The 18188-nt window shown below is 34.6% G+C and overlaps 1 protein-coding gene across 2 annotated transcripts in view; it reads right to left on the reverse strand.

Annotated features, from left to right (window-relative positions):
* LOC149831847 (uncharacterized) overlaps positions 1-17881 on the reverse strand; it is a 34664-nt gene extending 16783 nt beyond the window's left edge. The window contains exons 1-8 of one of the 2 annotated variants that reach the window (XM_090014184.1): positions 17749-17881; positions 16183-16259; positions 13643-13728; positions 13376-13558; positions 13124-13223; positions 13007-13037; positions 12380-12422; positions 2008-2160 (exon numbers count right to left, since the gene is read on the reverse strand). In XM_090014184.1, coding sequence (XP_089870310.1) covers positions 2008-2160; positions 12380-12422; positions 13007-13037; positions 13124-13223; positions 13376-13558; positions 13643-13701 — 569 coding nt within the window. In that variant the 5' untranslated portion in view covers positions 13702-13728; positions 16183-16259; positions 17749-17881. Of the gene's footprint in view, positions 1-2007; positions 2161-12379; positions 12423-13006; positions 13038-13123; positions 13224-13375; positions 13559-13642; positions 13780-16182; positions 16260-17748 lie in introns of both variants that reach the window. The other variant, XM_090014183.1, reaches the window with a different exon arrangement.
* Between the last annotated feature and the right edge of the window lie 307 nt (positions 17882-18188).

Raw genomic sequence — 18188 nt, forward strand, 5'->3', positions numbered from 1 at the left:
GAGAGAGAGAGAGACCCAATCCAGCAACAAACAAATAAGATACCAGACATGACGAAATGGGAATATAGTTCAAAATGCATAAAAAAGGAAATAAACCAAACTATGATATCTAATATAGTTGAAGGAACATTAAAACAAAAATGATCCAAAAAGAGGCAAATAAACAAAAAGTATGACTCCAACCCCTGTCAATAAACTGTTCCCAGTGATACCCCTAATTCAACACCTTGTTCCCAAATGCCCCCAACAAAGAAGAAAAGTATCGGCATTATATATTTGAGGACACCAAGCACTCGATGGGAAAAGTAATAAAATTTGTGTCACTGATATCTTACATGGTCCCCCCAGGCACTATTCATAGACCAGCATTGTCCTCATTAGTACCATACCACAGTTCATATAGCTAATAACAATAGCCTAAAGCACAGGCTGCTCTCACTGCAAGCTAGTGAGCTGATCTCGGGTCTTGGCCCTAAAAGGTGGGCCCCTTCTCGATCTGGATCATAGTCACATTACTTAGGAGAAGTTCCACCGGGCGGAACTTTTTCCGGGAGAAAAAGTCGCGAGGGGTATCCGGGAGGAACTATTTTTGGGGGAGAACTTTCCCCCAAAATGTGGGGGAAGTTTATTTGTGTTTGTCGGGGCACGTGGGCCTCACTGAAAATGAGGGGAAAGTTCCCGAAACTTCCGCCCGGGTATCAAACGTGCCCTTATTTTCGAGATTCTCCACCAAAAGAAAAAAGTTTGCAATAAATTAATTTTTTTCAAGAAAACATTAGGAAAACCTCGGTATGTTTATAGTTGGAAACTTTTTAAAAAGAAATGCAAGAAAGCATATGAATCTCTCTCTCTCTCTCTCTCTCTCTCTCTCTCTCTCTCTCTCTCTCTCTCTCTCTCTCTCTCTCTCTCTCTGCATGTGTGTGTATGAGAGAGAGAGAGAGAGATTCTAGCAATATGGGAAGTAACAACCCCTTGTCAGAGGCAAAATTTTCGAACTACATTCACTTGATGGAAACAGGATCCAAATATGGAATTTTTTCTTAAATTTTCACTATCCCAAAAGGTCATCAAAACCACACCTAATAGTTCTTGGTCAAAGTTCAGAATTGCCAAGCCAACAGAACAATAAATCTTTAAAAGACAGAAATGTTGAAAGATTCACATAGAGTGACCAATCCAAGATGACCCAACTCCAAATGCAAAGAGTTGGCCAGGACTCCAACCAAACATAAAGGAAAATCACACTTCAAAATTTGGGTTATCTGAGATCCAATTTTGAAAATGAAAGACATCTTAAAGATGAATATATAGACTGCAGGCATTCCTTATCATGACAATTTCTTGACAAAACTATATGATTTCAAGCTACTTGTCCCAAAATGACCCAATGTCCATGACTACTTGAAATGATAATCTTCCTAAATAAAAAAACAAAATCTGACTTTGGCTTTGCCAAGAACCCCTTAAGACTTGCTTGCTCTTTTTGGATTAAAAAAAATACATGTTACTTGCAAGAAAGAAAAGGTATGGTCAAGGATTTTATTACAAAACCCATTTGAACAAAAAAAGCACAAACATGAGAAGGATCATGCCAGACAAAAAAATAAGTATGATGCTCCCAATCATTGTCTATGGTTGGTTCTCCACAATAGAGAACATGAATCAGTGGCACCTCAACAAACAATTGAGGCCAAAAAACATAATCTAGATTTGCATCACTGACATCTTGAAATCAGAAGCAGTTGGAGATATCATAATATCGGTCCAAATTGCATTTTTCCATGACAAAAACCCTACATCAAATAGCACTGATCCTTTATAACCTGATCAAGTTTAATTGAAAGAGGAAATGGTTGATGAGGTCAAAGTTTCATGAAGTGATCACTGCATCACCTATCAACTCTCAAGAGTCAATGGCCTAGATGCAGAGCCTGCTCTGACTTTAGCAGGTAACCCTACATCATTCGCCAATCAAACTACCAAAAAAGATACGGAGACAGTTCTTACTTCAAACGATGGGCATGGAAACATTCAGCAAAGAGGAGAAGCTCTGAGACGGTTTCTAAGGTGAAACCTGCAGCTGCAGCTTGAGCACAGGCCACAATTAGGTCCCGCCAGACGGTCATAAGCCGAACATCAATGGCTCTCAAAAGCTCTCTCCTGAAAAAAAAAACAGTAGCAAATCCCCTGGTCAAACAAAAGTCAAAAGCACATTTACTGAAAAGAAAATTGAAACTTAAGGAGATGGATTTTATAACTAAGGTTTCAAATCAAAATTACAAGGTAGATTTCTAACTCAAAGTTACCTATGGACTTGGATTAGTAGTAAATAAAGTAAAAAAGAAAGGAAAAAAGTTTAATTCATTTGGGTTGAGCTGTTTTGACTCTTTTGAGTCTAAAGACCACCCAATCTTGAAATAATCCATTCCCTAACTTATGTCCAAAAAGAACACACATAAGCCTTAACAGCATGTTTCTGCCAATGTCACCATTCTTCCGTTTGTAGCCTTCCAAAACATTGAAAAGCACAGAGAAACAACCATGGACCTTTCAAAGAGTTCAGCTCACACCTTTTAATTTTCACCTCTTCTTTTAGAAGGAACAAAAAGAAAACTTTATCAAAATAAGAGAAATAACACAATACATAAACAATCTGGAGAAAAACTTTTTTTGTTTGAAAGACACCTAATTTTGAACAAAAAGAAGCTCAAAAATGCATTCATCTCAGTGGTTAAACAAGAGTCAAAAGTTGGAGTGTGGCAAGTCATTTGATAACTACATTGTTAGTGCATAAGAAATGAAACAAGATGTGCACAATCACAATGACAACGAAGGGCTACACAAGTGCACACACACAATATGATAACTAAAGATCAATAACAATCTCACAAAAGAGATATAGAATCACAAAGAACACAAAGAGAATAAGAAGGTTTTGTATATCACAAATATGCTTTGAAAAGCATATTTAAAACTGTTACAAAGTGCTCTATTTATAGAGCTTTTACATGCACCAAAATGAGGAGAGGATTCCCAACAGTCCTTTACAAAAGATAAAAAACAAAAGAAAAATAAAAAATAAAAAGGACCTAACTAAATTATTATATATTTCCTAGTGACAGATATTTATAAAAAGACCAAAATGCTCTTGAAATATGTATATTTATATGAATATATAAATATACATATATTAGGTACATATATATATATATATACATGTATATATATATATATATTTATATACAATGTATTTTACCACTCTCCCTCAAACTTATGGTGAGATCACTGAAAGTTTGTTAAAAAACAAAAAACATGACAGAGGAAGCGCTTTGGTAAAGAAATCCTCAATCTGAAACTAAAATAATAGTCTCCTTCAAGTATTCTTCTCAAACATAGTGACAATCCATCTCGATATGCTTCGTTCGTTCCTAAAATGTATGATTGCTGACTATATATATGACACTTTTGTTATCACAACATAACTTTGAAGGTTCTGAAGCATCAACACTTATAGCTGAAAGTAAAGATCTCATCCACACGACCTCTGTTGTTGTTGTAGTCATTACCCTATATTCAACTTTCGTGGATGATAAATATACTTTTTGTTGCTTTTTACATCTCCAAGAAATGAAGGAATCACCTACCAACACACAAAATCTCATAATTGAGTGATGATTATTGGGATCTCCTCCCCAGTCAGAATCAATATAAGCAATAAGATTTAAAGATGATGAAGAGGATAAAAATAATCATTTAGATATAGTTTTCTTGATGTATCGAACTATTCGTAACACAACACTCATATGAACTGATGTAGGCGCATGCAAAAACTGACTTGCAGTGTACACTACATACGCAATGTCTGGCCTAGTAATAGATAAGTGCATTAGTGATCCGACAAGTTTCCTATAAGGAGTTGGATCGTCTAATAAAACTCCATCTTCAACTCTCTCACTTCAGAAGTATCAGCATATTTTGTATCTATGATTCCTGATCGCATAACAATATCAGTTGTAAACTTAATTTGAGACAAAATGTAACCCCTTGGTGAATATGCTACTTCAATGCCTAAAAAATATCTTAAAAAACCAAGGTTAGTCATATCAAAATATTTCTTAAGCATAATTTTAATTTCTTCAATTTCCTTCTGATCATTCTCAGTGATGATCATATCATCAATATATAAAAGCAAAATAATAAGTAAAGTACCTGTAGATCTTACAAAAAGAGCAGTATCAATATAACAGGACTTAGGAGCTTGTTTAAGCCCATATAAAGCCTTTTGAAGATGAACAACCATTTCATTTTCAATAATCAAATAAGGGAGAGGATTCATGTAAATTTCTTCATTTAAATTTTTATTTAAAAAAACATTCTTAACATCTAACTGATATATAGGTCATTTCCTAATGTATGCTATTAAAACTAAAGTCCTAACTATGATCATGCGAGATACTTGAGCAAATGTTTTTTCATAATCTATTCCATATCCTTGGAAATATTCTTTTACAACTAATCTTGCTTTATATCTTTCTAGGGACTCGTCACTCTTAGTTTTGACTTTAAATACCCCATTTATATCCTATTGTCTTCTTTTCCTTAAGAAAATGTTGGACTTCTCAAGTATAGGTTTTATGTAATGCATCTAATTCTATTTTCATAGTTTCTACTCATTCTTTTATATCTCTTGATTCTTTATATTTGGATGGTTCATGATATGAATGAATTGCTAGAAGACATGACCTGTAGTTTGAAAAGAAAGATTCATAAGAGATAAACCTATTTAGAGGCTTAGGTATTCATTCAGATCTTTTAACTTTAGATTCTTCAATATTTGTTGGTTGACTATACTTCTCAAAAGCACATGAATGATCCCCATTATCTCGTCTAGAGTATTGTATAAGATCATGAGTAGGTTTTCTTTCTTTACTTGGTCCATTATTTAACTCAACATTATCACTAACATCATTATCAATAATTTTATTATTGGACTTAGGTAATAAATCAAACAAGAAGGCATACTTGAATTCTTCCTTAGGTTTTTCAAGATCAAATCCATTTTTATTTTCAAGAAATGTTACATTTATAGAGACATAAAGTTTATCATTTTTTGGATCATAGCATCAATATCCTTTTTTATTTTTTATATATACAAGAAAAACACATTTTATAACTTTAGGAGAGAGTTTGTTATATTTTTCAAGAAGCACAAAACGTTTATATCTAAAGACACTCAATCTTTTCAAATCGGGAAAATTTTTAAAGAGTTTTACAATTGGAGATTTTTTTTAAAAGTTTGAGAAGGCATCCTATTTATTAAATAGACCATGGTGAGAGCGACTTCAGCCTAAATTTTTTTTGAAATTTCTTTTAAAATAAGTAAAGTCCTAGTAGTTTTAATAATATAACGATGTTTTCTTTTGAAAATATCATTTTGTTGGGAGGTCCTAAGACAAGATTTTTGGTGTAAAATACCATGAGTTTTTAGATAGGATTGAAACTTATTTGAAAGAAACTCTCTCCCTTAGACAAGAGCGAATGTTTCCTCATAGTCAATTATATATTCTTGTGAATATCCATTTGCTACTAACCTGACTTTATATCTTTCTAGGGAACCATCGCTTTTAGTTTTGACTTTAAAGACCCAGCGACATCCAATAGGTTTTTTATGCGGAGGGAGTTTGACTATTTCCCAAGTATTAGCCTTTTTTAGCGCATCTAATTCTATTTTCATTGCTTCAACCCAATGTGGTAGAGTCTTAGTTTGATTATAATGAGTGGGTTCATAATATGAATGTAAAGTTATTAAACATGCCCGATAATTGGGTGCTAAAGACTCATAGGATACAAACCTATTGGGTGGTATTGATTCTCTAGAAGAGCGCCTAATGAGGGGCTCTTCTAAAGATTCAGTAATTTGAGAGAATTTTTTTAGGGCACTAATAGGCATCTCTTCATGTGTAAACATTAATATTTTCATTATTAGTACCATCACTTGGTGGTGACATATCAAAATTGGACACTTCACAGGTGTCCTCTATATTTTCAAAATGATTCATAGAATCATCATTTATGTCATCAATAAGATCATGTAAAAACATATAATCAATTTCATGTGATGATTCCATTTTTTCAAAACCATTCTCATCTTATAAGAAAGTTAGATCTTTTGAAACATAAAGCTTGTCATTTTTTAAATCAAAATACCTATAGCCTTTTTTATTTTCCCCGTAACCTAGAAAAACACATTCAATTGCCTTTGGAGACAACTTATCTCTCTTATGCAAGAGAACAAAGCATTTACAACCAAAGATGCGAAGGCGATTGAAATCGGGTGAGAATTTAAAAAGTTTTTCATGAGAGGCATTCTTTAATTTTGAGGAAGGCATTCTATTGATTAAGTATGTTGAGGTTAGGATGGCTTCGGCCCAAAAAAATTTTGGAATATTTCTAGAGACACGCAATGTTCTAGCGGTTTCTATAATATGCCTATACTTTCTTTCCGCTAGTCTGTTTTGTTGTGAAGTCCTAGGGCATGATTTTTTATGACAAATTCCATTTTGTGTTAAGTAATTTTGAAATTCATTACACAAGTATTCACCACCGGAATCGGTTTTCAAAATAGATATATTACTTTGAAATTGGTTTTGAATTTTTATATAAAATTCTTTGAAGAAGGAAAACACTTCTGATTTATGACTAATGAAATAGATCTAAACATATCGAGTAAAGTCATCGATGAAAGTGACATAGTAAGAGTAACCCCTTTTAGACATGACCAGAGATGGACCCCAAACATCCAAGTGCACCAATTCAAAGGGTCTTGAAGAAAGAAATGTTATAGCTGGAAAAGGAATAGCCTTCATTTTTCCAAAAATACAATCTTTGCAATTAATGGCTTTTCTTACAAAATTTGTTTCCAAATAGAAAAAGATACATGTTTAAATAGCTTAGATGACCAAGCCTTTTATGCCAAGTTTCAATACTTTTCTCTTGGAAATAAGAACAAAAATGATTTGTAGGAAGGTTTAGATGATCCATACAGTAAAGGTCCCCCTTCCTATGGCCTTGCCCAATCCGCTTCTCGGACCGGAGATCCTGCACAAAGCAACCATTAGATGAGAAAGATATTTCACATCCATGGTCGGCAATTTAAGAGACCGAAAAAAGATCTAAATTTAATTTTGGAACAACTCTAACTTTTGGAACAAAAAGATTTTGAGAATTTTTGGAGTTTAGAGTTCCAATGCTACAAATTTTCAAAAAAGTTCCATCAGTCGTAGAGACATAAGAGCCTTTTGAATTGGTGCTAACATCGATTAAAGCATTTTCATGAGGGGTCATATGAAAAGATGCTCCGGAGTCTAAGATCCAAGAGTACGTACCGGGTGATGATGTAGATGCAATGGCCACACCCGATGTGGAGGAAGTAGCTTTAAGGATTTATTAAAGAGCCATCGATATTTGACCAAGGGTCTCTTTGAGATCATCATTCTTGACTTCATCTTCTTTGGTGGTAGATTCGTCAAGAGAGGCCACCTTAGGCTTGAAAGTTCCATTGAGCTTTGGGCAAGTGGATTTAATGTGACCAGGCTCATAGCAATGATGATATACAATAATTTTTCTTCCTCCATTGTAGTTTCCTTGTTTACTAAAGTGGGTGGGTGGGGGGGGGGCTTGTAAGTTTTTACATTATTGCCGGGTTTGAAAACGGCAAGCACTTCATCAACATTCTTACTCATCCCAAGCCTTGTTTCTTCTTAGGTGATTTCGGCAATAGCATCCTCTATAGGAGGAAAGATGGATCTATGGAGAAGTGATGACCTTACTTGCTCAAATTCGGGATGTAACCCAAATAAGAATTGAAACAATTGATCTTGTTCCATTTGCTTTTGTCTTAGTTCAACATCTTCCATAGCTACCCATTTTGACTCTAAAAGAGCCAACTCATCCCATAGTGGGTTTAAAGCACTACAGTAGTCTTGAGTACTTAAATTAGCTTGTTTGGTGGTTCTAATTTTTTCTTGCAAAAAATACGCTCTTGCAAGATCCTTTTGGGTATACATACCCTTCATAAAAAAACAAACCTCATTGGCCCGACGAAATTTAGCTATATTAGCACATACCTTGAGTTTGACGTTGTTCATGAACCAAGCAAGGATTTTTGCGTGATTGCTTTCCCATTCTTCTACTTCCTTTTGATGATTTTCAATGGCTTTGAGGCGAGCATCTCCCTCAAGAGCCTTTTCTTATCCACCTTCGATCTTTGTGAGCTCCAATTTAGGTTCCGGAATGGAACCCATAACATACCCCCAAAGTTTCTTGCTTTTGAGGTTGTTCTCCATTGTTGATGCCCACATCATGTAATTCTTTCCATTGAGTTTGAAGGATAGATCAATTTTTGCTTCCATAATGTCACCACGAAGTGAGAAGAAGGGAGACAATAGATGAAAAGTATACGTATCATGCGAACTGAGTGGCCTTGATACCATGTAACGAGATATGCGGAAATACAAAGAGTGCTATAAGCACTTGCAATGTCCTACAATGGACAAACAAAAGAGACAATAATTAAGTCCACAAAGGGACAACACATACACAAGCCTTGAGATAGGCAAAAATATAGAAGTTTCTTTATTGAAGAGAGAGAGAGCTCTCAAGCATAAGAATTACAAAGGGGTTCACCCCTATTTATACAAGAAGAAAAGGAGAGGAAGGGAGGCCACATGGCCTCAAAAGGTGTGCCAAAAAGGGGGCTCCCATGGAGTCGTTGGGAGCCCCCAACGGTCACAATTGTAACCGTTGAGGGCCCCAACGACTCAATGGTGGGATCCCTTAAGTGGCTTAAAGAAAGAAGAAAAAATAAAATAAATACAAAAAATAATAAAAATAAAAAAGAGGAAAAAAACAAGTACCCCTTTTAGGTACCATGTGAAATGACCATAATACCCTATCAGGTATTATGGTGTTCTTGGAAAAATACATACATATATATATATATATATATATATATATATATTTTAACATACTTTATATCCATAATCCGAAATTTGAGATACCAAAAACAGGTTAAATCTAATTTTAGAATAACCCTCACATTTGGAACAAAAAAAATTTTGAAATATTGTTGAGATTTCCTATACATTTAACTTTTAAAGAAATTCCATCGGCAGTTGATACACATGAAAAAAATGAATTAGTGCAATCGGATAATAGAAACTCATTATGAGTCATATGAAAAGAGGCGCCCGAATCCAAAATCCAAGAAGACTTACCTGGAGGAGAAGAAGAGGAGATGGCGGCACCAGATGTAGATGAAGTGACTTTTAGTATTTGTGAAACTGTCTCCGCTATTTGGGCAATTGTCAAATCATTGAAGTTGTTCCCTTTCTTTGATTCTTAAGGTTCTTCAATTACTGCGGCCACTTTTTTGAGTTTGGGATAATCCGGTCTTATGTGTCCCGGTTCTTTACAATGATGACAAGTAACCTAATCTTCCTTATATTCTCGCCCATTATGTCCTTCTTCATTGAATTTTCTTTCAAAGTGAGGTGGTTTATAAGTTTTTATAAAACTTTCGGGTCTTGATATGGCAAGAACCTCGTTATTAGAATTGTGCATTCCAAGTCTTGTTCTTCTTGACAAATTTGAGCAAGAGCCTCACTTATAGAAGGGGTCGAAGTCCTATGAAGCAAATATGACCTAATTTGCTCAAATTTTGGTCAAAAACCATATAGAAAAGAGAAAAGGTTTTCTCTTTCAACTTGTAATTTTCTCATTTCAATTGTTGAACCTTCTCGTTCATTTTGGTTCTAACATAGCTAATCCATCCAAAATAGGAGATAAAAGACCATAAAAGTCTCTTACACTCTTATCTCCTTGTTTGGTATTGCGTACCTTGTCTTGAAGATGATATAGTCTAGCCATATCTTTTTGAATGAATGTGTTTTTTGAGAAGATCCATGCATCACATGCTTTTTTGAACTTGATGATGTTGGTAGCAATCTTGAACTTCATAGTATTCATGAACCATAAGAGTATTTGAGCGTTGTTAGCCTTCCAATCCTTCAACTTGTTTTGGTATTCTTGCAAAGCCTTCTCCTTTTATTCTTTGGAGAGAGCTTTGATTTGATCTCATTTTTTTTGTTAACTTTAGTTGGGGTTCATTAGTGGTTCCACTAACAAACCTCCAAAGTTTTTTACCTTTGATATGGTTTTTCATTGTGGTAGCCACATCAAATAGTTGCTTTAGTTGAGCTTGTAGTAGATGACGGAGGTAGATTCTCTTTCACCCGTGATGAAGAAGACGAGTTTGAAGAACAAAGATTGAAGATCACCACCACAAAGAGAGCAATCCCAAGATGACTTTCAATACTTCAAGAACCCTAAGCTCTGATGCCATGAAATGAAACAAGATGTGCACAATCACAATGTCAATGAAGGCTACACAAGTGCACACACAATATGATCAATAAAGATAAATAATAATCTTACAAAAGAGATATAGAATCACAAAGAACACAAAGAGAATAAGAAGCTTTTGTATATAACAAATATGCGTTGAAAAGCATATTTAAAACTGTTACAAAGTGCTTTATCTATAGAGCTTTTACATGCACCAAAACAAGGAGAGGAGGCAATCCGACTAGTAGTTGGACTGCCTCCAACAGTCAGAAATATTACCGTTGAGAGCAGTCTAATGACTAGTTGGACTGCTTCCCAACAGATCTTTACAAAAGACAAAAAAACAAAAGAAAACTAAAAAATAAAAAGGTCCTAACTAAATTACTATACAGTCCCTAGTGACCGATATTTATAAAAAGACCAAAATGCCCTTGATATATATATATATATATATATCAGGTATATATATATATATACAATGTTTTTTAACAACATATCATTTTAGATTTTAGTGTTGCTTACTCAACATGAGAACATTCCTCTCATTAAAACCTATATTTTTCCAGAAATTCATAAGTACCACCACAAAGTTAGTAATATCTGTAGTTGCTAGACTGGAAAGCAAAAGCAATAAACAATATGGGAAGCAGAAGCGAGAGCCGATGCATTTCAAAAAAAATTGGAGCAAGAAGAAAGAATTGATCTCAAAGAAAAAGAAAATCAATTTGGAAGTGAAACAATAAATGAACCATAAGCAAAATGACAATCAAACCAGAAATGAGATAAAAATTGAAGCGGAAGCAAAAAGGGAATCTAATGAAAAATGAAATAAGAAATGAACTAGAGGTGAAACAAGCACTGCACTAGGAAGTAAAATAGAACTAAATTGAAAAAAAATATATTTCTTTAACGAATAAGCATATGATACATGGGTTATTGAGATATAAAAAATTGAACACAATGCAATCTTAGAAGCTAAATCCTAAGAATGCACAACCATTATATAAAGTTAGCTTTTGCTTTTAAGTAAAAAAAGGAGTCCCTTAATATAGTTTCATTTTTTTCTCTTCGAGAGTGCATTTTTGGAAGCCCATTATAATGAACGCTGAAGATATTTTCAGACTGTAAAGAGAAATACTTGGAAAATATTTTTTTGTACCTGAGTTTAGTATGTTAACATTTAAGTGGTGCTTGGGCAACAAAGTTACTTTTTTTAACAAAATAACCAGACTTTCATTTGTGTATCATCTTCATTACCAATACCATCATATGCACCTTTTTCTTTTTCAAGAATATCATCTTCTCCATTACCATCATCATCACCATCGTCTTCTTCTTCTTCTTTGTCTTCTTCTTCTTCTTGCTGCCTCCTCTTCCTCCCCTTCCTCCCCCTCCTCCTTCTCTTTCTTCTTCTTTGTTTCTCCCTCTTTTCCCCTCTCTCTCTTCTTCCTCTTCCTACTTTTTTTTCCCTTTCCTTTTTTTCTCTATCCTCTTCCACTTCTTCCACTGGTGACTTCACAAGCCAAATTAGGAACCAAAAAAAACAGAGAGAGAATTTGGGTATTTGGGCCTGAGTTGGACCCAACCAACCTGCCCTGTACCATACTCATACCTGTGTCAATGTTGACATGGGTACTTGTGGTACATGGGTGTACCCATGTTACATAGCTAATTTGTGTTTGAAATGCAAGTCATGGGTCATCAAGGCAGAAAGCATGAATACTCTTTAGGTGTACTACAATAATTATCTAAAAGTTTTGGCCGTGTGCGGGATATAAGTGGCAAAGCATGATGTTGGATCAACAATTGTGCTCAAAACTATAAATTCTCTCTTCCCAAAAAAAATATACAAAGCACAAAAAAAGATGGCTTTTGCATGGTGCTTTGTTCAAGATATATAAAAGCTTCAAACAGTTAGAATGATCAACATGCACATAAAAACTTGAGTAATTAAAAGCATTGTTGGAGAACTTACTTGGTTTTATCTGCTGCTACTGCTGCAGCAGCTCGGTTTTCATCTGCATGCATTAAGATTAAAATGGCATGAGTTGTATCCAAATGGTGGTTTGGTAGTATTAACATCGCTAGCAGCACATTTTACTAGCGACTAGCTAGAGGAAAGGTAAAGAAAATGCAACACCATGAGTCATTTAGAACAGGATTTCCATATTAACTGCAAATCTCAAAAGATATACGTATGTGTGGTATGAGCCTCTTCTTCCAGCCCATTACTAGCTGTTACACTCAAAATGAAAATCTCTCAGAAAATAAAATCAGCAAATAATGATTGAAGCACCAACAAATGCCTTTAGAATGTGCAAATGAGATTTTATTCATCATTAAATTACATGTGGAAACAATAACCAACTTATAATAAGAGACAAATATGAGTATAGTTGGGTACTATTATATTCAGGAAAAGAACATAGTTGGTACCATGGTTGCCCATGGTAATAGGATTATTTTCAACTTGTTTACCACCTATCAGCTGCCCATGAAAATGTTAAAGTAAGCTGTAATATACAAAATATATAAGAAAGTAAAGAAGAAAAAAAAAGACTGGACCACAAAAAGTTGAAACAAATAAGTCATCCATACATACTCAATGCATCAGAGAACCGATCCCTTGCCCCCTGAATAAGAGAAATGAAAATGCCAGTGAAAATAATGCAATAGTTCTTGAGAAGCTCTGGAAAAAAAGGAATATAAGGCATAGAACCTGTAAGTAGATTCCCCTAGCAGCCTCTAACTGGGACAATTCTGCATCAAATCTATTGATCAGCTCTAACACCTCAGGTGTACTAACAAATCGAACAAATCTGCAATAGCACAAGTATAGAATAAATAGTAGCAAATTTCAGAATAGGCAGAACATTGGCAAGGCGGAACACATATACTATGTACCAGCATATGATAGTGCATGAATTTTTTAATACAAGGGAACAACCTTGAATAAGCACTTATACAATACCTTTCTACTGTTCCTTTAGTAAACCACGTATCACCATCATGATTTTTCTGAACTTCAAGTTTTATTGTATGTACTGCTTGGGCTACTTGTTCTTCCGCTACCCGTAAATGGGCAACAAACGGTTTCAGAAGCCCAGATGCAAGTTTCTCACTTTTCCCTTCTGCAGAAACAAACAACTCACATCTGAAAGAAAAACTGATCATATATCAAGATCAGAAATCAAAACATGCCCTGAAAACCAACAAGGAGCTCAAATGGAAAACTCACCGAGACTTCTTTGGTGATAGCTGAAAAACTGCACAGTCAAGTGGTGTATTGGATCTCATCCTCCCCTAAGATTTCTGAGAGTGGTTCTAATATATAAGAAGGAGATTCTTAAAAACTATCATCAGAGGTTGTACAATCTGCAGCAAAAGTCACTCACAGGCTTATAAAGCAGTGACTTCCATATTATTAAGCAGGAAGATAACACCAAGCACATGGTCATACCGACACATGGTAACAAACTGTAAGGGCACTGATCTGGCATAAACATGGAACACTTATGCCAGTCATATATAGTTACTATACGGCATTATATTACATAAATACATATATATGTGTGTGAGCATACAGCATGAATGCACCTCATGCATTTTCAAGTAGATCAGACCGTATAGAAAGGATTACCACTGTTTATTTAGAACAAATTGTGAAATTATACTACATGCACATTATTGTAAATATGTTTTGATACTATTGTGCATAGTCACCTGTATCGTTCAAGATAATTTCTCGGCAACGGTTTTTCTCTGAGATATTTTCAAAAAATGTTTTTTCTTGGAAAAATCTCGGAAGCTATGATAATAAAAAGATAAGAAATAATAGGTGTATAGTATTTGTCTTGCAAAAATATAAAGAAACAATTAAAAAAAGTCTTAAAAATTAAAATATAAAAGAAACAAAAAAGATACTTAAAATAAATAAAAAAAGATTTTTTTGAAATCTTAATAAAATATTGTGATAATATCATGATATTTTAGGTTCTGGTGATATTTTGAAAATATCGGCTGACCTTGAAATACTGATAATATCGAGATATTTTCCAAATATCGGTGACTATGCTATTGTTTTGCATAGGAATGCTAGTCATTTTTTTGTTATTAGGGGCTCTTTTTTGTCTTTTAGTCATGTCTTTTTTCTGCAAATGCTTTTATGTATTTTATGTATATGGATCCAGTTTATAATATGAGGGTCAACACAAAGGGGTTGACATATTTTCACAATTTCAATGTGGAAGGCCTTTTTTATAATCAGATTTTGGTGCAATCTGGACCATTCATCTTTACCCTTATTTAAAATATAGCTAAATATTTAAACTTTTTACTCAAGGTATGTTCTAAAGTTGATAATTAATCCAACTGGTCAGTTTGCTTAAAATGCATGAGTTTTGAGATAGTACTCATTTGTACCAATTTTTTGAACATCTATATATATACCAGAAATATAGGCGATATTTTGAAAATATCATACCAATATTGAGGTATGTTCTAAAGTTGATAATCAATCCAACTGGTCAGTTTGCTTAAAATGCATGAGTTTTTAGATAGTACTCATTTGTACCAATTTTTTGAATATCTATATATATACCAGAAATATAGGCGATAGTTTGAAAATATCACACCAATATTGCTGTGAATTCATAAAATGATATTAAAGGCAAAATATCATGATATTTTGAAAATATCATAAATTTATATTTGAAGCGCTATATCAAGATAGTATCAGTTAGTTTTACTTTTTTACTTCTTTTCTATATCTTAACTGTCTTTCCTCTTTCTTTTATAGTTTTTACTTATTTCTTTTACTATATGTGTATTTTACCATCTAAACATGTTATTTTGTTACTTATTTTTTCTCTTTTTATATTTTTTAGATTTTTTAAGTGCCCAGTTTTTCCCAATACTTTTTCAAGATTTATTTACTAAACCTATATTATCGCAAGAAATTGCCTTACCGAGAGAGAGCCAAGACCGATATTTGTGACTATGGTTGTAGTATATAGGATATTAAAAGATCTCATTTACTACACGTTATACACTCATTGCCCCTTCCAGTCCCATGCCTATAGACAGGAGGACATAGGGTCCCTTGTCTCTCTATGAAAGATCTACCAACCTTAAGTGTCTCGACTCTTAAAGTTCACTTTTAACGTGACATACTTTAGATTAAAAAATTCAAGGTGGGGCCATCAGTTTTATGGTTAAATAACAAAACTTCCCTTCAAAAAAAAAAAAAAAAACAATAGGAGGCTTTATAGATTAAAGATGATGATTATATCATGATTCTGTCAAAAAACTTGCGACAATAAAATAATAGGAATAAATTGAATTGATCAGATCAAATTTGTTTATTATTGCTTTCTAAATCAACAAAAAAAAAGTAATAAGTGCAACGTCATCAGCAACACCTGTGACTATGGTTTATGGTTTATGGTTTCAACAATCGTTTTATCTTTGATGGTGATTACCCAAGAAGACTTGTTGTGTGACTCGTGAAACAACAATGAGGAAGCTGCCTATATTCCAGAAAACAGTAAATATAGTTCCTGAATTTTAAGGAAATGTTTCATAGGTAAAGGGGAGAAAACCATCAGCAGCAACACTTTCATTAACAAGGCATAAAATCCCAGACACCTTGTGCTAATGGTCAACAAAAATAGAGTGGAAGAGACAAAACATAGACAGCTAGAAATTACCTAGGCCACACTTATCTTTGTACTAAATGTCCCTAAACGAACTGGAGATTTGAGAATGTAATTATCTTACCAACAGAATGAACTTCAAAAGTCAAGATGGAAAGTCTCATTTATGTCTTCAAGCAGCATTATTTTGTTTCCCCCATCCTGCTTGCATGTGCATTTTATTCATATGTTAGTCTTAGATAATACGACTAGGCTCTACAGTCTACATCTTAACAGTTATTTCCATCAGTATATGAGTATGTGTTTGTCATGCATGCAAACATCCTATCACCAAAAAAAGGATGTGTCAAACAGTTGTGACCTCTTTCATAAACATTGAACAAATATTACTAATCCTAAGGAAAACCATGACAAATAGAGGCAGATGACTTCCAATACAACAAGCATACACCATGTCTTGTCTCACTCTCTCCTCTCAAAAGAAAAAAGCGTCATGTCCCTTTCAGTACATGATAGGTGGAAACTGAACTAAGAACAGAGGACCCATGAATCAAAGACTTGTTATAGGAATATATCTGATGTTATAGCTCCCAACTTTCTCATTGCGACCATCATTCAGGGGAATTAATGTTCATAATACACTAGTTGACTCTTCTAGTCTGGGTACTGATTTTCCTGAACTCAATCATCCTACTGCTATTGACAAAGGAAAGACGTAATGCAATGCTTAGTCATCTTATTGCTTTGTGCAATATCAGTTACTAATTACAATGTTTTATCTCACTCACGGTGACTCCATTTTACAAGGTACACATAAAACTGCAATTAATGTTACACTCATTCAGTGAAAAAAGGAGGTGAGAACAAATGAAACGGATGCAAATTGGATAAATTTGGCAGTCGACCAACTTTATTTTTTGGTAGCAAGCACTTGTAAGATTTAAACCCCATATTTCTGGGTAAAGGCATAAGACAACACGAGCATGATTAAATCTCAACTACGTGTTTTCATTAAGAAAATATTAAGCATTGTCTAATATCCATAAAAATCCTTTGTCTCTATGGAAATAACAACCAATAAATTTTTTACAATACATTCACCATGAAAGTAATAAAAGCCAAAGTAATTGTGATTAATTTCATGAAAGTGAAAGTTGTCATGCAGAAAATGACCATGTTTTTACCAATTAATCTGCAAATGCAATGAATTTAGACAGTTGCACACAAAGATTGCAACTTTAACCAAAGGAAGTGTTCGAATTCACCTAAATTCACAAACAAATAAAAACAAAACCTGAACTTTTCGCACAATGCAAGCACTAATTCCTCAATTTATCGTCTTCAAAAATTGAAAACCTAGCAATCAAATTGACTCGTTCCAATTTGAAAACTGAATGCGGCTAGAAACGCCGAAATCGACAACGGATCAATGATAAGTCGCAGAATTTCAAGTTTCCCGATCTCACTCGCCGTCATGACATTGAATCCTACGTCTTCATCTATATACAGCGTCCCAACGACGAAATAAACAAATTTCCAACAAATTACGCAAGAAAAAAAACCCCAAGTTTTTGCCCACAAAAACAGCAGAATCTCTTGCTTAGGGAGCAGAAAACGAGACGCATTTCAACGATCGGAGCAGAGGAATCCTAGTCTCTAAGTTACGGGTCGGAACCGCCTGAATTCTTACCTTTTTTCCTCAGTATGGCCGGAATCCGGCGAAGAGCGAGCCCAAGAAAAGGCCTCGATGACGAGAATAATCCGTACGGGTGGAATTTCTCCCTCTCTCCCTCTCTATCTCTCTCCGTGCGCGTGGGTTCGTCGACGACGCCACAGAGAGAGAGAGAGAGAGAGAGAGAGAGAGAACGAGGGAAGGAGCCAGCGAGGGAGAGTCATTTTAAGTGAGGCACTTCCGCGAATTACGAAGAACGAACATCTCGGAGTTTCTTCATAAATTACTTAACTGCCCCTTGCTCCCGTGACTTCACCCAACGTACGGCGTTGTCGGAACTCGGAAGGTGTTTTTATCGTGACGAAAATACCCCCGAAGGTGTTCGGATACTTACGGAAGTGGGACTCCCCCGTGTCCGAGCTGAGAATAGGGGTATATTTAAGCTGATTTGTCAGGTC

This window comes from Nuphar pumila, chromosome 7 (assembly GCF_984573655.1).
Source record: "Nuphar pumila chromosome 7, dmNupPumi1.hap1.1, whole genome shotgun sequence".
Lineage (NCBI taxonomy): Eukaryota > Viridiplantae > Streptophyta > Magnoliopsida > Nymphaeales > Nymphaeaceae > Nuphar > Nuphar pumila.